Genomic DNA, 23,428 nt, shown 5'->3' on the forward strand with positions numbered 1-23,428 from the left:
AAAAAGTTTGTGAAAATCAGACAGTTTAATTGGTATTTTATTTATTTCATACTTGCGAATCAAAAGGAAGGAGAGTACTCCAATTTGATTAAAAACACATTTTGGAATGAAGTGCAATTCTTGAAAGTAACTAAATAACTTTTTAGCTGTTCAGCAAATAAAAAAACAAGGCCATAGGTTTGACCTTTTTTAAAGAAAAAAGATATATATATATATATATATATATATATATATATATATATATATATATATATATGAAGGAAAGAAAAGTTGTCTTACAACCTCTTTTGTGGTAAATGGGTCAGTAGCGAACGCAGCATCATAATGTTTCTAAATATGTGAAAATAAATACCTCTACCTGAGTAATACTTAGATATAGATTAAGTAACATTATGTATAACTTTTACAATAACAAAGAAGTGCTCCTCATAGCATTACCGGTAACCTTTAAAAAGATCCATATAAAGATTTGTCAAACCGCCTATATGAACTAGAATTAGTCTAGAAAACATTGTTCCCCATATTTGTCTGGGTCAAGTTTGACACAAATAGTAGTGAGCATCAGCCTTAGTGGTCCGTTTAGTGGGTAGACGAGGAGGATCTCGCCTTCACCTTTTTAATAAAAGCTCTGGAGCCGGCGACAAACACCAGCTGCACGAGCTCTCTGTACTTCAGGCCACAGCTTCATCCCCCTGTCTTGGAGAAATCCTCCTTGAAATGTAAGTAAAGTTTATTTATATTGCACTTATCACAGACAAAGGACACAAAGTGCTGTTCAGGGGTCGAGAAAACAAAAAACAAAACATAAATTAAACCAAAGTGACCATAACAGGGGCCAAAAATATTACAACATGTAAGAAAGCATAATACAATACACATTAAAATACGGCGCTACAAAATAAAAACTATAAACTGATAAAAAGCAGGCCATGGTGCATTCATTTGACCTAAGCGCCAGTGTAAACATGTCTGACTTCAGTTGATTTTAAAACAACATCATAGAATCAGCAAACCGTATGGGGTGCATGCAGAGCATTCCATAGCTTTGGTGCTACTGCATCAAAAGCTTGGTCACCACGGGTCTTAAGGAGAGTGTGTGGGACGAACAGGTTGGACCTGAGATTGCGGGCTGGTGAATAAGGGCGAAGTAGTTCAGCCACATATGCAGGAGTTTGACCGTGCAGTGCTCTGTAAGTGAAAGTTAGGCTTTAAAAATGAATCCTATACAGTGTTTCCACTACCATTATATTAAGGGGGTGCCCTGCCCAAAGTAAACTCGACCTTCAGGTGGGGGCGAAAGGTGCCGGTCGGGGGGACCGGCACCTTTCGCCCCCACCTGAAGGTCGAGTTTACTTTGTTTAATTTGTGGCGGAGTTCCGCCACAATCCGCACACAGACATGTGTGCACACACAGGTGAGCCCCTCCCACCAGCGGACAGAGAGAGAGGGAGAGAGACAGAAAGCATCGAAAAACATGTTGCGTGAAAAGCAGACAGCTATATCTGCTCCCAGGGTGGTGAAGATGGCAACACTCGCTCTCCTGCAAGTAGAACCCGGAGTAGCTCTCCTGCTCCGGGTTCAAGGACAGAAACGAGCCGCACGTCCTGAATGCTCTGTTGAATATGTAGACACCATAAACAGTTAATGTTTTCGCAACAGGCTCCTTGCAGCCTGCCTGCGGATCCTGCAGAGGACCTCCATGCCACTTGCGTCTTGCGTACAATCATGGCCACCGCTAGCTAGCGCACACATTGAGCTAGCTTTAGCTCTGTCACTTGAAAGAGACGACTGGTCACGTTTTTTGCCCATTGCTGGTTATAAAATGTACTTGCCGAGTGTATTACTCACTTATACGGTAGCAGGTGGATACAAAAAATCAATAAGTATATTTTCACAAGTCTTTCAAGAAGCCTGGTGCACAGCATCACAAAGTACATATGTTAGTACAAAGTACATCTGTTATTGTATTGGAAACTGGACATTACTAGACGTGTGCTTGTCCAGGTGGTAAAGAATCGTGGATATCCATAAACCAATGGGCCCAGGAAGCGCCACACAGTGAAGGGAGTGAGTACCACTGATGTATCCCTACTTGTCTCCTCGTCAGGTGGTAGGTGGTATGACCTGGTGCATTACCACGTGTAACTTCGACATCGATGTGGATCTACTTTTCCAAGAAAACTCAACCATTGGCCAGAAAATGTAGGTGTTTTTTTTTTTTTTTCAGCTGTCTTTTTGCTACACTGAGATTGTGCGCTGTCCAAGAGACAAGTGTGTTGAAGTCTGTGGTCTTCGAGCCAGAATAGTGGACGTGATTATGTCCAAAAGGGTTTAAAGCTTCAGAAAAATTATATTGTCAGAAATATAATAATATATACATTTTATTTGTGTAGCGCTTTACAAGGTACTCAAGGCACTTTACATATCTAAACAGAAACAATAACAATGTAAACAAGAGAGATTACATAACAATAAGAAACAAAACAAACATACTAGGCTAGATTAAAAGCAGATTTAAATAAATGATTTAAACACTTAACCTTATTTGCTCCCATAGCTGTGCCCGCGGTGTATGAATGTGGATATGAATGTCAGCTATGTGATGGGCAGCCATCAGTATATGAATGGGTGTGAATTAGTGAATGATGTAATGTATTGTAAAGTCAAAGTCAGCTTTGTCATTTCTTCCATTTGTGCAAACATACAAAAGATCTGAAAGTATGTTTCTGTCTTGTCCAACATAAAGTAATTGTAGTAATAATAATAATAAAGTGCAAAACGGATAACAACGACAACAAAAAACATGTAGACAAAATATAAGTTAAGAACTATAAAAACTGAAACTTTACATTCGTATTATAGCAGCAGTCAGACATGGAGTTTTAGCAGAGCTTTGAGTAGTTGGAAGACTAGAAAAGATCTATACATCTACAGTCTATTTATCATTTGTAGGCTGATGGGCTGGAAAGAGTCCAGAACAGTAGGAGAATGAGAGGAGCTACTTAGGATTTCTCTTTGAGATAGAAATTAAGTCAGCAAAGTAAGCAGTTCAAGCTTCTTTTACTACAAGATTAAAAGAAACTGAGATTTTTCAGATATGTGCGATGCAACTTCTAGTCCAGAGGCTTTCCATAGACGACCTGTCCTGCGACACTTCCGTCTTAAGGTATAGACGGTGTCTGAAAAATTGTAGCCTTAGACTCCCACACTAACTAGAACATAAGGTCAAACTGACCTACCGTCGAAAAAAGAAAAATAATACTGAGCTCCCTGTCTAGCCACAAAACAGAAACAACAAAAATGCCAGAGAACCCCTACACAGCTTCCCCCAAAATATATGCAATAGTAGCATGCACTCAGGCACCATAACACGGCAGGTCCGACCATTCGCAGCTCAGAGAGAAAAAGAGAGAGAGGTGCACTGGATCTGGGAGTATATATATCCAGCTCACTGAGTGATTTCTCTCAGATGGAGGTGCTCCATAACTTAAACGGATCTTCTGGGAAGAGGGCAGCGTTAAGTCAGGTGGCATAACAGTACGGTACATAAGTAAGGTGCTTAGTTACGTTCCACTGTTGTTACCTTAAATACTTTTGATAACTGATTTTCTAGGCAATAACTGACATATTCGCATTGTCCTCAATTCTACTAATTACTAAAATTACTCCAATTCTAGCATCACAATACATGAAAATATTTCAATGTTTCAATGATCAAGACATGTACCTTGAATAAGGTGCCAGAGTATATTCAAAATAATTTAATTGGAGCTGGTTTATCAACTCTAACTTCTAAAGGCTGTTAGATTTATGCTGTTTAACGTTTTTGTTATATCTCCCATACTTGGTTTGGTGTCTATTTTCACCCATATTGCATTACGTAACAGGCTTTCTAAGTCAGTGTTCCATTATTGACTCAGGGAAGCTTTATGCAACAGGTCAAATTAAGTGTATATAACAAGTTGGACTAAAAGTTATATTTCAGACAAAGGCTCTATTCTTATGCAAAATTGTGAGAGTTCTTGATTGTACTCTTTGTATACTTTTAAAAAGTTTATTATTTTGCATACATCCATCCATCCATCCATTATCAGCCGCTTATCCGGGGTCGGGTCGCGGTGGCAGCAGGTTCAGCAGGCCGACCCAGGCTTCCCTCTCACCCGCAGCACTTTCCAGCTCATTCTGGGGGATCCCGAGGCGTTCCAAGGCCAGCCGGGAGATATAATCCCTCCAGCGTGTCCTCGGTCTTCCACGGGGCCTCCTACCAGTTGGACGTGCCCGGAAAACCTCTAATGGGAGGCGTCCAGGAGGCATCCTGACTAGATGCCCGAACCACCTCAGCTGACTCCTTTCGACACAAAGGAGCAGTGATTCGACTCCAAGCTCCCCCCTGATATCCGAGCTCCTTACCCTATCTCTAAGGCTGAGCCCGGCCACCCTACGGAGGAAGCTCATTTCGGCCGGTTGTATCCGAGATCTCGTTCTTTCAGTCACGACCCAGAGTTCGTGACCATAGGTGAGGGTTGGAACGTAGACCGACTGTCATGGATCGAAGACCAGGGACCCAAGAACAATGGACGAAACGGAGGTAGTAAGAAATAGTCCTTTACTGAACAGAATATGTTCAGGACAAGACATGACCAATACACACTGGAGAACTTGGTCTCAAAACACAAGACAATCTGGCAGAGGACAAGTGCAAGTGAGGGAACCTAAGTAGTGAGTGACTAACGAGGGAATGGGTTGCAGGTGAGATGGGCGTGAGAACCAGGTGAAGGGAATGAAGGATGATCAGGTGTGAATGACCGGGTCTGAAATGACAAGAGAGTTAATAGACAAACAGATAAAGAAAACAACTATTAACAGAAAGAAGGTGTGGAGCTGAACTGTTACACCGACCAGTAAATGGAGAGCTTTGCCTTCCGGCTCAGCTCCCTCTTCACCAAGACGGACCGGTACAGCGCCTGTTTTACTGCTGCAGCCGCACCGATCCGCCTGTCGATCTCCCGCTCCACCTTACCCTCACTCGTGAACAAGACCCCGAGATACTTGAACTCCTTCGCTTGGGGTAGGCAGTTTTCCCCCACCTGGAGGGAGCAATCCGTCGGTTGCATACAGGACATCCATCCATCCATTTTCAATACCGCTTATCCTCATTAGGGTCGCGGGGGCGCTGGAGCCTATCCCAGCTGACATAGGGCGAAGGCAGGGGACACCCTGGACAGGCCGCCAGTATGGACAGGCCGCCAGTAACATACAGGACATCAATAATGTAATCACAAAAAGCTAATTCAACATCAATCTCTTGAAAGCACCATTCATTGTGAATAGGATAGGCTTGATTTTATTTCCATGGTCTTGGTGTTGTGGCAAATGAAGATGGAGAGACCGGATTCTGATTTCTAGCAACCAACAGGGAGCCGTTTATTGCTTACTCAAGAACACAACTATTTTTACAAGAAGTTCAACATTTCCTCCACAGCAGACTCTACAAGTCTAAATTATATACCTCCCTTCAGGTCACTTTTCCACCAATTAGATTTTAGCAAGTCGACCGTGTTCTTGTCCAGGTCGTTGATTTCTTGGCCGGTCATTTAATGTTATTTACATTCATGTTTGTACAATCGTGCTGGCTGACATTCATTTACATTATAGCCCATCGTTTTACCGACTGTGTGCAAATCTCATAAGGTCACACACTATTTCTTCAACATTGGCAATCAATCCTATTGTTTTCTTTAAGCATGATGTAATTTGAGTCATTGCTGAGAAAATATGTATTCAGTGATGAGTGCTTCTTTCTCTTTGCAGAGCTTTGACGGAGAAAATTGTCTCTGTGCTACCAAAGATGAAGTGTCCTCATCGCCTCGAGCCCCATCAAATCCAAGGGCTGGATTTTATCCACATTTTTCCAGTGATACAGGTCAGAAGTTCATCCTAAACTGAGACACTAGCTCTTAATTCTTTTTATATTTAGCATCAACCGGCCATTTGCTTAGAGCATTTAGTAATAGTATTATTGATAAAGTCAAAGTTATTTACCTTTTGTGGTTTCTGTTTGTGATTTGTCTTCAAAGTATTTTTTCCTCCATTAGACTAAGATATCCCTGTTTGGCTGGCTAAAGTGTGTGTGTGTGTGTGTGTGTGTATACATCCATCCATTATCACCCGGTTATCCGGGGTCGGGTCGCGGTGGCAGCAGGTTCAGCAGGCTTCCCTCTCACCCGCAACACTTTCCAGCTCATTCTGGGGGATCCCGAGGCGTTCCAAGGCCAGCCGGGAGATATAATCCCTCCAGCGTGTCCTCGGTCTTCCCCGGGGCCTCCTACCAGTTGGACGTGCCCGGAAAACTTCTAATGGGAGGCGTCCAGGAGGCATCCTGACTAGATGCCCGAACCACCTCAGCTGACTCCTTTCGACACGAAGGAGCAGCGACTCGACTCCAAGCTCCCCCCTGATGTCCGAGCTCCTTACCCTATCTCTAAGGCTGAGCCCGGCCACCCTACGGAGGAAGCTCATTTCGGCCGGTTGTATCCGAGATCTCGTTCTTTCAGTCACGACCCAGAGTTCGTCACCATAGGTGAGGGTTGGAACGTAGACCGACCAGTAAATGGAGAGTTTTGCCTTCCGGCTCAGCTCCCTCTTCACCAAGACGGACCGGTACAGCGCCTGTTTTACTGCTGCAGCCGCACCGATCCGCCTGTCGATCTCCCGCTCCACCTTACCCTCACTCGGGTAGGCAGTTTGCCCCCACCTGGAGGGAGCAATCCGCCGGTTTCCGGCAGAGCTCCATGGCCTCAGATTTGGAGGTGCTAACTCTCATCCCTGCCGCTTCGCACTCGGCTGCAAAACGCCCCAGTGAATGCTGGAGGTCACGGTCCGAGGAGGCAAACAGGACCACATCATCCGCAAACAGCAGAGAGGCGATCCCGAGACTCCTGAACCGGATCCTCTCCGCCCCCTGGCTGCGCCTAGATATCCTGTCCATGAAGGTCACAAACAGGACCGGTGACAAAGGGCAGCCCTGGCGGAGGCCAACACCCACCGGGAACGTGTCTGACTTACTACCGAGGAGACGAACACAGCTCCTACTGCAGGCGTACAGAGACCGGATGGCCCGTGCCAACGGGTCCGGCACCCCATACTCCCGCAGCACCCCCCACAAAAACACCCGAGGGACCCGGTCGAAAGCCTTCTCCAGGTCTACAAAGCACATGTAAACTGGTTGGGCAAACTCCCAGGACCCCTCCAATAATCTTGCGAGGGTAAAGAGCTGGTCCACTGTTCCACGACCGGGACGGAATCCGCACTATTCGTCTTGAATCCGAGGTTCGACAAGCGGTCGGAGCCTCCTCTCCAGCACCCTGGCATAAGCTTTTCCCGGGAGGCTGAGCAGTGTGATACCACGATAGTTCGAGCACACTCTCCGGTCCCCCTTCTTGAAGATGGGAACCACCACCCCGGTCTGCCAGTCCATGGGCACTGTTCCCGACCCCCATGCGACACTGAAAAGGCGTGTCAACCAAGACAGCCCAACAATGTCCAGCGCTTTCAGCATCTCAGGGCGGATCTCATCCACCCCTGGCGCCTTGCCACCAAGTAGCTTTTTGACTACCATAGCGACCTCTGCCAGGGATATGGGTGAAACCACCCCAAAGTCTTCTGGCGCTGCCCCCTCTCCGGGGGACATGTTGGCCGGGTTTAGGAGTTCCTCAAAGTGCTCTTTCCACCGCCCGACGATGTCCCCAGTCCGGGTCAGCAGTTCCCCCCCCCCCCCCCTGCTGAGAACAGCCTGGGGTAGACCCTGCTTTCCCTTCCTGAGCAGCCACGTCCACAATAGAGGCTTTGAACAAGGTCCACTCGGATTCCATGTCCCCAGCCTTCCTCTGGATTTGTGAGAAGTTCTTCCGGAGGTGGGAGTTGAAGACCTCCCGGACAGGATCCTCTGCCAGACGTTCCCAGTTCACCCTCACTACACGTTTGGGCTTGCCAGGTCTTTCTAGCCGACTCCCCCGCCATCTGATCCAACTCACCACCAGGTGGTGATCAGTTGACAGCTCTGCTCCTCTCTTCACCCGAGTGTCCAAGACATACGGCCGCAGATCAGATGATACGATTACAAAGTCGATCATTGATCTCCGGCCTAAGGTGTTCTGGTACCAGGTACACTTATGAGCCACCTTATGTTCGAACATGATGTTCGTTATGGACAAACTGTGGCTAGCACAGAAGTCCAACAACAAAACACCATTCGGGTTCAGATCGGGCAAGCCGTTCCTCCCAATCACGCCCCGCCAGGTTTCTCTGTCATTGCCCACGTGAGCGTTGAAGTCTCCCAGGAGAACTATGGAGTCGGCAGGCAGCGCCCTTTCCAGGACCCCTCCCACCGACTCCAAGAAGGCCGGATACTCCTTCTATGAATCGCCACCTTAACGTGGTGGAGGAGTTTGAGTGGCTCAGTGATCCTGGGAGCTATGTTGTCCGGGGCATCAGCCCCTGGTAGGGTCTCCCAAGGCAAACAGGTCTCGGGGGAGAGCCCAGACTAAGAGCGGTTCAATAAACCCTGATGATAAGCAGCCCACGGACTGAAGCTACCTTGCCCGGACAAGGGAAACCGGGGCACCCTCCCGGAGCCAGACCCAGGAGGGGAGCTCGTCGGCGAGCGTCTGGTGGCTGGGCTTTCGCCCATGGGGCCCGGTCGGGCTCAGCCCGAAAAAACACCATGGAGCAGCAGTCACCCTGTGGACCCACCACCCGCAGTGAGAATTATCGGGGTCGGGTGCTATGTAGACCGGGCGGCGGGCCAGGCGGGAGACCTGGGCGGGCCGATCGCCGGCGGCATAGACTAGCTCTAGGGACGTGGAACGTCACCTCACTAGCGGGGAAAGAGCCGGAGCTGGTGCAGGAGGTGGAGCGGTACCAGCTAGATATAGTTGGGCTCACCTCCACGCACAGCATGGGCTCTGGAACCAAGCTCCTGGAGAAGGGTTGGACTTTGTCCTTTTCTGGAGTTGCCCAGGGTGAGAGGTGCCGGGCGGGAGTGGGGATACTCACGAGCCCCCGGCTGAGCGCCGCTGTGTTGGAGTTTATATATATATATATATATATATATATATATATATATATATATATATATATATATATATATATATATATATATATATATAATAAAAGAAGTCCACGACTGAGCCGCAGGAGCCCCATGGCTGAGTAGTGGAACGGGTTGGTTCGATCCCTGGCTGTCGATGTGTGCCATCAGTGTATGAATGGGTGTGACTGGGTGAATGATGACATGTAGTATTTAAGCGCTTTCAGTGGTCGGAAGACTAGAAAAGAGAAATACAAGTACATTCCATTTACCATTTGCCCAGTGAGAGGTTTGACCTATACAGAGTGACTTTTGGTTTATTCTTGGATCTGAACAGCTGTGTGTTGTGTCTCCTGCCAGTGGCTGGTGAAGCGAGCCATAGAAACTAGGGAAGAGATGGGCGACTATGTCAGAGCCTACTCCATTTCTCAGTTCCAAAAGACCCACAGTCTCCCAGAGGTAACTACACAGTAGCAGTCAGTCACAGAGCCAGAACTTTCTAGTATTGGGTGATCCAGATGATGGACTCTGTTTGATCAGTTATGTAATAACACAGCAGTTAAGCTCAGGAAATTACGAACAAATAAGTATTTTCATCATCATTCCTTACCTTTCAGCCATGTTTACTTCTCCTTGTGAAAATAAGCTTAAAAATCAGAAGGTAACATACACCAGAAAAACACAGCTGAAGTAAGAGTCAGAGATGTGATTTGAAGAAATGCATTAAACTTAATGGTCATTTGTGTCGTAGTAATTATCAACCTTGCATTGTTAGGCTGTCCCATAAATAAAGTGCCCTCTAAATAAGAGCTGGTGTTGTGCTGTGAAAACCTGTGGTCTAGGATGAAGAGTTCCTGCAGAGGAAAGACGAAGCTGCGAGGACAGTTCTGGATGTATTGGTGAGTTCCTACACCATCAGGCATCACATAAACTGAATTAATTATGAAACTACTTGAATGACAAGGTCAAATATGACACAGAAATTACTAAGATTACTTTTTATACTGCATGTCTAAATTGCAGGACAAATCCCGTTATTAGGGCCTGAGACGTGACGTAGTCGGTCGAGGACCTATTGTGTTTCAAATGTTTCTTCTTATTATTATTATTTGGGTACTTTGCATGGGGAAGAGAGGGTCTTGGCCTAAAGTTGCAAACTTTAAAATGTTCACACATATCAGAATCTGTGAAAATACTTATCTGATTGGGGTGTCGGGAAAAAGTCAAAAAAATTAGCTTGGTGGCGCCCCCTTGTGTTGGAAAAGCTAATACTTTTTTCAGCAATGGCCGATTGACTTGAAATTTGGTAAACATGTCCATTTGGACCTGCTCTACAAATATGTTCGAGGTGACCATAAAATGCGCCATCTTAGATTTTCCGCCATTTTGACATTTGTAAAAAACACGTTTTTTCCATTTTCTCCTAAACCCTTGGGCTGATTTTGACGAAAAGTTATTTGGTTCATTATTGGTTCAATGTCATCAGAACTTATGAGAATAGTGTTTATCTCATTGCGTTCAGAAGATATGGGCCAATTAACATCTACAGGTTGTGGCCTAATATTTAAAGACCCATAACTTCCAAATGACTTGGTCTATCCTCAACAAATTGCTAGCATATGTTCACATTGTATCCCTTAATCTACCCTAATTTTCATAATATTTGAACATTAGGGGGCACTGCAGTCAATCACTCAATATCGCCATTTTTAGCCTTTTTTCCACTTTTTTGGCCACCTTAGCCATGAAAAGTTATCAAAGGATTTTAAAAATTCAAAACTGAGTAGGGTTCTATTTCAAAGAAACGCCATTTGCCATGAAAATGGAAGTTGTTTTAACTCGGCCATACATGATCTAATCTGGTCCATATTTCTCATATGTCATGACATACTTACCCTGAAGACATCCATATGTTAATTCGAATTCTAGTCATAGCGCCCCCTACAAATATTAATTTAAGCAGCCCCAGTGCTACGTTTGGCCTACATGTCTAAAACTTGGTAGGCATACACTCGACCGTGCGAACCGGCGTCCAGCAAGTACCCTCGATGTGCGTGAATTGTCGAGGGCCCGATCAATGCTGCTCGCAGCTTTAATTCTGTTTTGCTTTTATACTGTATATAATTGTCTTTGCACCAAACTGTTGTGTTTTACAGGAAGTGTACAAACCCCAGAGGAAGTACAGGAGGCAGAGGGATGCAGGGCAGCTGCTGGATGAGGAGTCCAGGGTTCACTCCACCCTGCTTGAATATGGCAGGTAGTGTGCGTTTGCGTACATTTATGAAATGGAAATCTTGACTGATGTTTTTTTTGGTATAATAATGTCACATTTCCTCTTGTAAGTACTGTATGAACGTTTGAATCTTTCTTTTTTGTGCAAGCTTCGACTCTCAGCACTGTGTTCTGTGGTTGAACATGTCAGTCAGAGTGCTAACAGTTCTTACATCCTGTGTTTTAGGCATGGTGGCTGCAAACTGCATTGTGTGTTTTGGGTGTACTGGCGGTGTTGTACTTTTATTTTTTACACTTTTGTTTTCTCTCTCCTAGACGTTATGGATTCAGCAAACAGTCCAAACAAGACAAGGTAGGCGGGTCAAGGATTTGTCTTTTACAAGAGAGTTTGACCCTTTATCACTTATCAGCACTATACTGTAAGATGCACTGCTGTCCTCCTGCTCCCTTGGCTTCGGTGATTCAAAAGTGAGGCATGTCAGGAGAAGATCAGGGGAGACTAAATGTTTCCCAGGCGCTAAGGTGGCTGACATCCTGGACAAGAGGCCCCTGCGCTGGGAATGTTATCATCCATGTCGTTTGTAATGATGACCATTCCAATCAGACTCCTGACATTTTGAATACAAGATGTTATTAGACACCTTCACTACTAACTGTGGCGAGCAGTAGAAACCTGCTTGCCTAACTACAGGTTGTAATCTCATTTAGGCAGACTCATATATTTTCTCAAACAAACTCATACTGACAGTATGAGCAGGTTTGCTTTCTTAGTTTTCAGAGCTTATGTCACTCATTATCATTATATTACATTACATTACATGTCATTTAGCTGGCGCTTTTATCCAAAGCGACTTACAATAAGTGCATTAAACCATGAGTCCAAACTCAGAACAACAAAAGTTCAAGTTAAACTACAAAGTGCTATCAGTAAGAGCCATTTAAGTGCTACCAAAGTGCTACTACGGCGCTACCTTTCCTATTCAAGGTAAAGTCGAAAAAGATGTGTTTTTAGTTTGCGACGGAAGGTGTAGAGACTTTCTGCTGTCCTGATGTCAGTGGGGAGCTCATTCCACCAATGAGGAGCCAGCACAGCAAAAAGTCGTGACTTTGTTGAGTGTTTAGCTCGTAGTGACGGAACTACAAGCCGATTGGCAGAAGCCGAGCGAAGTGTACGAGGTGGGGTGTACGGTTTGACCATGTCCTGGATGTAGACTGGACCCGATCTGTTCGCAGCACGGTATAACTCATATTCAAATTCATGTATCCCTTGGACAGCCTAGAACGTAATCAGCATTAGACAAATAACGTAATTCATTCCCATGCATGTTGCTCAGAGACCGGGTCTTGTACAGACAGTACCGAGTCTCTCTCCAGCGCTAGCGATTAGGTTACATCCTGCTAGAAGTTGCATACACATTTCCATAGTTATGCAGATGACACACAATTCTACATTTCTGTTGATCCAACTACCACTGATGCCGTATCGTCTCTGACTGCCTGAAGTTAAAAAGAAGTGAGCTTACCAGACTTCTTTCTTCTTTTTTTTTTATTAAAAAAAAAAAAAAAAAACTAAAGAACATAATATGCGGGCTCGACACAGCTGAATTAGTGGCTACTTAAGCAGTGCGACAACAACAAGCTCTCCAGTGCATCTGAGCTGTGTGTCCACTGACTTCTGGGACTTCCTGTATCTTGCTGAGTATATTCTTTAAAGAGGTTTCTCTGCTTTATTACTACTGTATCTGCTGTATTTAGTTATACTAGAATGCTAGTCTGTACTGTCTTTGTAATTGGAACACTTTGAGCTGCGATTTGTTGCTTTTTTACACAAGTGTCTGAAAAGTCAACCAAACCAGCTAGGATTTCAGTATTTGCTCTGTAATCCAAATCTACTAGGGACTAAACTTTATTCTACTTTTTACCTTGAGGTAAACTGATCTTTGTCCTTAATCAGTTTGGCAAGAATTTCACATTCTAGCAAACTGAGACTTCACTGTTAGCAAGGATCACCTGCTTACCAGTATCGATCACTGAGTGGGTAATTCCTTCAACGACCTGTGGGCGGGCTCGACACAGCTGTAACCAATTACCGCCAACTCGGGTGTATAACCAGGTTGGGGCTTGTAGCGTCAGCTGAAGCGTCAAGGAAGACTCCTCGTATGAAGACTCGGAGGATAAAGACCTAGGAGTCTTTCGTTGGAGTCAAGACTCGGAGGATAAAGACCTAGGAGTCTTTCGTTGGAGTCAAGACTCGGAGGATAAAGACCTAGGAGTCTTTCGTTGGAGTCAAGACTCGGAGGATAAAGACCTAGGAGTCTTTCGTTGGAGTCAAGACTCGGAGGATAAAGACCTAGGAGTCTTTCGTTGGAGTCAAGACTCGGAGGATAAAGACCTAGGAGTCTTTCGTTGGAGTCAAGACTCGGAGGATAAAGACCTAGGAGTCTTTCGTTGGAGTCAAGACTCGGAGGATAAAGACCTAGGAGTCTTTCGTTGGAGTCAAGACTCGGAGGATAAAGACCTAGGAGTCTTTCGTTGGAGTCAAGACTCGGAGGATAAAGACCTAGGAGTCTTTCGTTGGAGTCAAGACTCGGAGGATAAAGACCTAGGAGTCTTTCGTTGGAGTCAAGACTCGGAGGATAAAGACCTAGGAGTCTTTCGTTGGAGTCAAGACTCGGAGGATAAAGACCTAGGAGTCTTTCGTTGGAGTCAAGACTCGGAGGATAAAGACCTAGGAGTCTTTCGTTGGAGTCAAGACTCGGAGGATAAAGACCTAGGAGTCTTTCGTTGGAGTCAAGACTCCGAGGATAAAGACCTAGGAGTCTTTCGTTGGAGTCAAGACTCCGAGGATAAAGACCTAGGAGTCTTTCGTTGGAGTCTTTCGTTGGAGTCTTTCGTTGGAGTCTTTCGTTGGAGTCTTTCGTTGGAGTCTTCGGTGGTGGCTGAGGGTGGCTGAGTATAAACATTTCCCTGTGATAATGTGTTTTCTCTTCATACCTGTGTGCACATCTACTCGTAGATATTATAGACCGCGGACTCGTCACACATGTACCAAAATCCTTCCTCTCTTATTTATCCCACCCGCTCTACACAGACCCAGCGCCTCGTCACTGGGGGCCTCTGGAACTGCCAGTCAGCTAACCGCAAGGCGGACTTCATCTTTGGCTTCGCTATCAAGCAATCGCTGGACTTCCTTGCTCTCACTGAGACCTGGATTACACCAGACAACACATCAACCCCTGCTGCTCTCTCCTCGGCCTTCTCCTTCAGCCACACACCCAGACCCTCTGGTCGGGGTGGTGGCACAGGTCTACTCATCTCACCCAAATGGAGTTTTGCTCTCTACCCGCTTCCATTTACCCCACTGTCTTTTGAGTTTCATGCAGTGACGGTTACTCATCCGGTTCATCTAACCATTGTCGTTCTCTACCGTCCTCCTGGTTCCTTTGGAGACTTCTTCGAAGAACTAGACGTCCTCCTTTCAAACTTCCCAGAAAATGGACCCCCGCTCATCCTTCTGGGTGACTTTAACATCCAGACTGAGAAGTCATGTGACCTGCTACTCTTACTGTCTTCCTTTGCTCTCTCTCTCAGTCCTTCCCCTCCTACTCACAAAGCTGGCAACCACCTTGACTATATTTTCACCAGAAACTGCTCTACAGCAAACCTCACTGTAACTCCACTTCATGTTTCTGACCATTTCTTCATCTCTTACTCTCTCCCACTCTTTGGAACTGACAACCCTCCCACAACGGACTCTGCACCTGTCCGTCGCAACATCCGCACCCTCTCACCCTCCTCTCTGGCCTCCTCTGTTCTGTCAGCCCTCCCCTCAACCGATTCCTTCGCACTTATGCAGCCTAACTTCGCCACTGACACTCTTCTCTCTACGCTGTAGTCCTCTCTTGATTCTCTCTGTCCTCTTACGACTCGAAAGGTCCGCAAGTCCTCTCCGGCTCCGTGGCTATCCGAACCGGTGCGCGCCGAGAGAGCCACAATGCGAGCAGCGGAAAGGAAATGGCGAAAATCCAAACACGCCAGTGACCTGCTTGCCTATCAATCTCTTCTCTCCTCCTTCTCTGCGTCCATCACTGCAGCCAAAAGTTTGTTCTATCAATCCAGAATCGAATCCTCTTTATCTAACCCTAAAAAGCTCTTCTCAATTGTTTCCAACCTCCTTGACCCCCCTGTTCCCCCCCCCTCCCTCCACCCTTCTACCAAGCCACTTTGTTGACTACTTTACAAAAAAGATAGACGACATACGCTCTTCATTTACTAATCCATCTTCCTCAACTACACCTCCAGTAACTTCACCTTCTTCCCCCTTGTTTTCCTCTTTTATCCCCCTGTCTCCCAATCAAGTTCTTACCTTGGTAACCTCTGCCCGCCCAATCACCTGCCCCCTTGACCCCATCCCTTCTCACCTTCTCCAGTCCATTGCTCCGGACCTTCTTCCCTTTCTCACCCATCTCATTAACACCTCCCTCTCAACCGGCTGTTTCCCCAACTCTCTGAAGGAGGCAAGAGTCAACCCTCTCCTGAAGAAACCCACTCTCGACCCATCTGAAGTCAACAACTACAGACCTGTCTCTCTCCTTCCCTTCCTCTCCAAAACTCTAGAGCGAGCTATCTTTAACCAAGTCTCCTCCTTTCTTCACTGTAACAACCTTCTAGACCCCCACCAGTCTGGATTCAAGACAGGCCACTCAACAGAGACTGCCCTCCTTGCTGTCTCTGAGCAGCTTCACACTGCTAGAGCAGCCTCTCTCTCCTCTGTCCTCATCCTTCTAGACCTTTCCGCTGCCTTTGACACAGTGAACCACCAGATCCTCTTGTCCTCCCTCCAGGACCTGGGTATCTCAGGCACCGCGCTCTCACTCTTCTCATCCTATCTCACCGACCGCTCTTACCGGGTAACCTGGAGAGGATCTGTGTCTGAGCCTTGTCCTCTGACTACTGGGGTCCCTCAGGGTTCAGTCCTTGGTCCTCTTCTCTTCTCTCTGTACACCAACTCTCTTGGCTCTGTCATTCGCTCGCATGGCTTCACCTACCACAGCTATGCTGACGAACCCCAACTGATCCTCTCGTTTCCCCAATCTGAAACACGGGTAGCAGCACGAATCTCTGCCTGTCTGACCGACATCTCTCAGTGGATGTCCGCACACCACCTGAAAATTAACCCGGACAAGACTGAACTTCTCCTCCTTCCAGGAAAAGGCTCTCCCACCCACGACCTAACTATTAACTTCAACAACTCAGTGCTGGTTCCGACTCCGACTGCCAGGAACCTCGGAGTGACGCTCGACAGTCAACTCTCCCTGACTGCCAACATTGCCGCAATAACACGCTCCTGTAGGTACATGCTGTACAACATCAGGAGAATACGACCCCTTCTCACTCAGAAGGCGGCACAGGTTCTGGTCCAGGCTCTGGTCATCTCACGGCTGGACTATTGCAACTCCCTCTTGGCAGGTCTACCTGCTAATGCCATTCGACCTCTACAGCTCATCCAGAATGCAGCTGCTCGACTGGTCTTCAACCGACCGAAATTTACCCACACTACTCCGCTCCTCCGCGACCTTTACTGGTTACCGGTGGCCGCCCGCATCCGCTTCAAAACATTGGTACTTGCGTACCGTGCTGCGAACAGATCGGGTCCAGTCTACATCCAGGACATGGTCAAACCGTACACCCCAGCCCGTTCACTTCGCTCGGCTTCTGCCAATCTGCTTGTAGCTCCTTCACTCCGAGCTAAATCACGACTGTTTGCTGTGCTGGCTCCTCATTGGTGGAACGAGCTTCCCATTGACATCAGGACAGCAGAAAGTCTCTACATCTTCCGGCGCAAACTAAAAACACATCTCTTTCGACTATACCTTGAATAGGTAGCACTTAAATGCCGTAGTAGCACTTAAATGTCCCTTACCGATAGCACTTCAGTAGCACTTAAATGGCACTTACGGATAGTACTTTGTAGTTTAACTTTATTGAAGAAATTGTACTTGCTTGATTCTTGTTGTTCTGAGTTTGGACTCACGGTTTAATGCACTTATTGTAAGTCGCTTTGGATAAAAGCGTCAGCTAAATGACATGTAATGTAATGTAATGTAATATGGGTTCAGTATACAGGGGATAGTATAAGGTTACATCACACTAGACATAAATATTATAGATATTTAATAATATTACTGATAAATTAAGTGATCCTGGTGGGCTTTTTCGTAGTCGAAATAGAAAGTAGTTTCACATATTGCTCAGTATCTTTTGGGAAAACAACAAAATAACACCACCCATAATAATGTGATTTTTGGGTGTGAGAACAATGTCAAAGTAGTTAAAAGACTGTTTCTGCATATGTTTTTGTCTTTTTAGATTCTGCTTGGCAGGGTAATAATTTAGAACTGCTTGAGTAGAAGTTCTATTTGTACACCAACCTTTACTGTCTCCCTAGGTGGAGGAGAGGAAGGCTTCGCTGGCCAGCAGCTCTCAGCCAGCACCCCTGGGGATGGCAGAGCTGTCAGAGGAAGACCAACTGCAGGCAGTGGAAGAGGTGAGCACTTTATCCATTACAATGAGTGGAATATACTTATTATAAATAGTAGATACAAGCAGGGAAATTATCATTTGAATTCATTGTGAATTTGTGCAGTTGTCTTTTTTATGTCTTGCAAAACATAAATATAAATGTACATGAATGAAACTAGGCTAGAGACAATCAGGTAATGTTTTCAACAAATGATAATTTATAAAGAGCATAATGTGTAAATAGTAATTATGAATCATAAGGAATAAGTAGTTACTTATCATAAAGCTCAGGAGATAGAGGGTCGTCTTTTAACCACAATGTTGGCAGTCCGATCCCCGTCTTATCCTTTCCTCATGTCAAAGTGTCACTGAGCGAGATGCTGAACACTGAAGTGGCTCCCAGGTGCTTCATAGCAGTTCACTGCTCCTCATGCTCAGGATGGCTGAAATGCAAAGGTTATGTTAGTAACTATACTCTTAAAAACAATATGTGTGACTCTACAAATGCCTAATTTGATTAATTGTCAAGACATTCATACTATAATCTGTCCTTAGATGGTAGGGTGTGTTCATGTATTTATGTTGTAATTTACTCTATTATATCATCCCTCAGTGATGCACCTTGAATCACTGTTGTATGAGATTATGCTGATGATCTTGACCTTGAACCTCCTGCCTTAAAAGTGACGTAACTGTGGTTGTTTTTTCTCTGAGATGCGAATCAAAGCTCTGATGACCAGCATGGCTGCCATGGCAAATGAAGAGGTAAACAAAAGCCTGTTTTCCTTTTCATATTGGGCTGTTGAGAATTGGATCACCACATTACTCCCCTGTTTATCTGGGCTCAAATTTCTCAAAGCTGGTCTAAAAAAATATTAATACACACCACTCCATTTTTTGTGATCTTTTTAGTGATCTGGTAATGTAATCTTTTTGTACCACTGCATTCAATGTAAACGGAGCAAAGAAATGGCTAAAACATTCATGTGAATTGTAGGATTATTTCATACCAGTTTCTCTTTTATTCTTGTGCAGGGGAAGCTGACAGTGAGTGCAGTGGGTCAGATAGTGGGACTGCAATCTGAGGAGATCAAACAGATCGTCTCTGAGTATGCTGAGAAGGTGAGCAATGATCAGTGCTAATGATAAGGGTTCGTATTACAACCCATATTATATGATGATCCCCCTTTTCCAGCATCTGTTTTGGGGATATGACTTACAATACGATAAATCTTTCCTGTTAAATGTTTATTGAATATGTCTTTGACTCACCAAATGCAATAACCAACAACTACATAAAAATCAGAAAGGCAGTTAGTAAGAAATACAAAGATGGGTCATATTACACATACAGACAGTGCATGTCAGTTTTGAAGATACAGCACACTTGCCCTGTTAAGAAAGTTTCCCTGAGAAGAGAAAGGTCTTCATCCTTGAAGCCTTTTCTCTTGCAAAAGTGAAACATGAAATAATACTGTGAAGTGTAATGCTTTTGTATCTTATCTGTTAGTCACATACTCACACACTCTGTCACTCTGTATTGTTGTTATCTTCATCTGTGACAGCAATATTTCCTGACTGCTTGGCAATTAAAAAGGAGTACCTCATGTTGTAAATATGTGCAGTAATGGTCTTGACCTCAATGAAGTGATGAATTGAAAAATATCCATAACTGGCTCTCTGAAAATAAATTGTTTGCACCTTGAGAACATCTTCTATGAATAACATGAATTGTTCTAAACAGTCAAGATCCACTTAAAAGTGTTTTACATCTACTGAGCTACATTTTAGATGAGACCGGATCTCCAAGCCTTGAGGGGAAATTGAAACACCCACAAACAAATTTGTCACTCAATGAAGAGTATTTTCCTTGTATCAATATGATATACATAAGCAACTTAGATAAAAAGAGTTCCCATACATTTCTAACAAATCTAACTGTGCAACCAATTGCAATAAATGGTCACTTTAATGATGAAAGTGTCTCAAACTGAAATATTGGTATGGTGAAAGAAAAATGATTAAATCTGGCATCATTTTATTTGCTGTAAACCACAGAACCAGTGGGCAGGCATTTGATTCCCACTGTAAACATAACAGGCGGTGCACGTGAGTGTATTGATCAGGCTGATCAATAGGCTGACATCATCCCTATCTATAAGAAGCAAATCTGCATTTTCCCTGATTTGGAAACCACAGTGAAGTCATTGACCCTTATTGTAGGTGGGTTGAAAATGGAACACAGTTATTTATTTTCTGGGGCGCTTGCCAAGATGTGTTGCGCGATGTCGGACCAGCAGAGCGATACAAGCAAACAAGACATAAATATTGTGGCTAAGCAGACTGTAGAGGATCCTCCCCCGGTAATTATTTTAATGAACAATTTGATTTTCGTCTGTTTTTTATGTACTATGGCACCTGTTGGTAAAGTGGCCTACGTGTCCTAATAATTGATTAATTTAAATGTGTAACGTATCTCAAAAACGTTTGTGAACTTCCCAGATTAAGAATTAACTGATGTAAAAGAAATACACGCGCGGCCAGTGAAGCAGCTGAGACCTCTTGATAATTGAACTTTTTCAAAGTTTATAATGCTGTGCATCTTAATTAGTAGGTTCGCTAGCTCTCGAAGTAGGAAGCATGAAGTACTTTTGTTTGTGAGATATAAGTAGTGATAGTCAAACTGCATTTTATTGAGCTGGGACTTTTGACACACATTTAAAAGTCAAATTACTTTTAGTTATTTAGCATATTTGAGATGTCTGTGTCAACATTTGGTGATATTTACACTGGCAGTTACTTGACTAGGTCTTCCTCTTTAACAGATGTCAACAATGTCTGTATGACTTATTTTGACTATATAAAGTTAGCCTGAGTCTGATCCAATCCACAAATGACCTAATTGTACAAAAAATTGAAGGTGACTGAATGTGATTCTAGCTTCCATCATTTTTGCATGACCACACTGCAAGATATTTGGTTCTAAAAGCACAGTCCTTAAGCACAGTGTCACAATAGGAGTCACTCAGATTGCTGCCAAAACATGCATGAACTACTTGGAGAGATGCTGGGACAAAGAGTTATTACCAAGGGGAACCAGAAAACTACATTTCTTACCTACCATAAGAAACCCTGGGAATGTTAGCCTCAGTTTGAATAAAGCCTCAGTTTGACTGCCTGTTCTTCATGGTACAGTAACACCCCAGGGGGATTAAAACAAAACTTCAAACAGCTCAAAATAAACTATGTATTGAATCTTAACCCCATGTCTCACTTGAGCCCCTCCGACCTGCGACGAAGGTGTAGAGACTTTCTGCTGTCCTGATGTCAATGGGGATGCGGGCGGACAAATCTGTATTATGTGGAGATGAATTTAGGAGTCCTCAGCCAGAGGAAAGAAGGTGCTTAAGTCTGCTGGTTCATCAGCTGATTCTTCTGTATCTCTTTCCAGGCGGCAGCAGGGCGAACAGGCTGTGGCTGGAAGGGTTTTGTCTTTTTAAATTCTTTTAGCTCTTCTCAGGCTCCTCTTCTCACCAACATCACTGACGCTCAGTAGATGGCACCAATGATGATATTTAATCAGCTCTAGAGCCCTGTCCTGGGCCATACACATCCCATATCAGTTTAGAATGTTTCAGTCAGCTTTGTAATGCTCCTCTGGGAAAGTTAACAAGAACTCAGCACAGGAATTTTGACTTCTTAAGTTTACTTCAGAAATACAGCTTTGTATGAGCTTTCTTCACCAGGATGGAGATGTGTGAGGACCATGTCAGGTTGTTTGTGATTCTCAGGAACTTAAAGCTGTTAACACTCTGAAGATTGTTGATTGTGTTATTATGTTCCAGAGGAGTGAGGGCTGACTGGAAAGCAGTGGAGAGGGCATCCTCTGTGGATATGTTGTCTCTATATGCAAACTAGTGAGGGTCCAGGCTGGCTGGGATGTTGTTTTTGACGTGCTGGAAAACCATTTTCTCAAAGCACTTCATCAGAATGGGGCTGACTGCCACATGGTGATAATAATAATACTACTTTATTAGTCCCGCAGCTGGGAAACTCTCCTGAGACAGTGATATCTTGAAAATGACATCAGTTAGCTGCAGGGTACATGTTCTTAGAACAGGACCAGGGATGTTATCAGGCCCTGCAGCGTTACTCATATTTACTCTCATCGTGGTTTTCCTCCCATCAGCTGTGGACACTGACAGTGGATATTGACAATGGTCAATGAAGGTCCCATCTGGCAACGTGGCCTCACACATGATGGTGTAGCATGTGATGTTCCGGATCTCCTGCATCATCTCTGTAGTGTTGGTGTTGAGGTCTTGACTCCTCCTATTTGCCTCCTTGATGCCAGCTGTCACTCTTGCTCAGTTAAAATAAAAAATCTGTTTGTTTTGTCATGTGCCTGCTGATTTTATTTTAATCTCATACAATTCCTGTAGTGCATTTCTTTGTAGCAGCAACATAAACACTTCAAGGCAGATAATATGGCCGGTATCTTTGCATTTCAAATTGGAGATCAGGGAAACATTGTCATTCAACTTTATCTACGGAGTCTGTCAAGTGCACAAGCTTGATCCTGGATGATGAAGCCTGGTTTCCATAAGTCTTATTTCGTCCATCTTATTTTCTAGTGACTGGACATGAGCTAACCTGAAGTCCTAGCAGCTTAACTTTTATCCTGGCTCTTCCTCTCATCCTGGGAGACGGTCACACCACTTTCGATGGCGTTTGACTAGACCAGTCTAGCTGAGTGGTTGGAAGATTTTGCGGGTGGTAATTGTGTCAAGATCTGCTGCTCTTAATCCATTCTTCGTACTTTCTTCGCCGATGTTGATGAGTGTATGTTTCTCTTAAATGTAGCAAAGTCTTTTGGAGATAGCCGCCACCAAAATAAACCTGTCCGTAGATGTCAGCAGTAGAGTGGAATAGATTTTCAGTGGAAATAAAATCGTCACCCTTGTCACAAGTTTTAACATGCATGTGGGAAAATGTAACCAAAATGAGAGAATGATTTAGAAATGTATGTGGTGTTTGTATGTGGTACACATGCCTGCATGTCTGCACAAAAGAGAGTGGTTGCTTTGTTGTCAAACTAATGTTCACCCTGGGTAATATCAGCATTATGGTGGCCCTCAAAGAACAATGTATAAATAACTGTCTTTGCGTTTGATTTTTGATTATTCAAGTGTCAAAATATTGTACATGCGTTTATATAAATGGAAAAATACATCTAAGCAAATGTCTCTGTTATTATACATCCATTTAATTTAGGGTTAAAAAACCACATTCCTCTATCAAAGTTAATAACAAAGACAAAGATCAAATGCACGTTATTACATGAACTTTGTTCAAAGCTTTTTTTGTCACAGTTGAGAAGGACATAACTCTGGGACGACACATAAGTGTGAGCTGCTAAGAACATGTGTGACAGATGTGGTCTGGGGCACACGTACCACACCTGCTCGCTCATACCTTTAGCCTTCCTAGCGAAAGGAAGAATTTAGACGCTCGGATCTCTACTCGTCTCACGAAAAACTGACTTTTTCTTAAGTCAGTGCATTTTTGTGAAACATGGAGAGGAAT

The 23,428-nt window shown here is 44.5% G+C and overlaps 1 protein-coding gene across 1 annotated transcript in view; it reads left to right on the forward strand.

Moving 5' to 3' along the window:
* The window catches only part of ccdc93 (coiled-coil domain containing 93), a 39,901-nt gene that overhangs the window by 1,851 nt on the left and 14,622 nt on the right, over positions 1-23,428 (forward strand). The window contains exons 3-11 of the mRNA XM_034561179.1: positions 2,108-2,202; positions 5,812-5,923; positions 9,449-9,547; positions 9,931-9,987; positions 11,245-11,345; positions 11,636-11,672; positions 17,769-17,867; positions 18,557-18,607; positions 18,878-18,964. Of these exons, the coding sequence (XP_034417070.1) occupies positions 2,108-2,202; positions 5,812-5,923; positions 9,449-9,547; positions 9,931-9,987; positions 11,245-11,345; positions 11,636-11,672; positions 17,769-17,867; positions 18,557-18,607; positions 18,878-18,964 (738 nt within the window). The remainder of the gene's footprint in view (positions 1-2,107; positions 2,203-5,811; positions 5,924-9,448; positions 9,548-9,930; positions 9,988-11,244; positions 11,346-11,635; positions 11,673-17,768; positions 17,868-18,556; positions 18,608-18,877; positions 18,965-23,428) is intronic.

Source organism: Cyclopterus lumpus, chromosome 21 (assembly GCF_009769545.1).
Source record: "Cyclopterus lumpus isolate fCycLum1 chromosome 21, fCycLum1.pri, whole genome shotgun sequence".
NCBI lineage: Eukaryota > Metazoa > Chordata > Actinopteri > Perciformes > Cyclopteridae > Cyclopterus > Cyclopterus lumpus.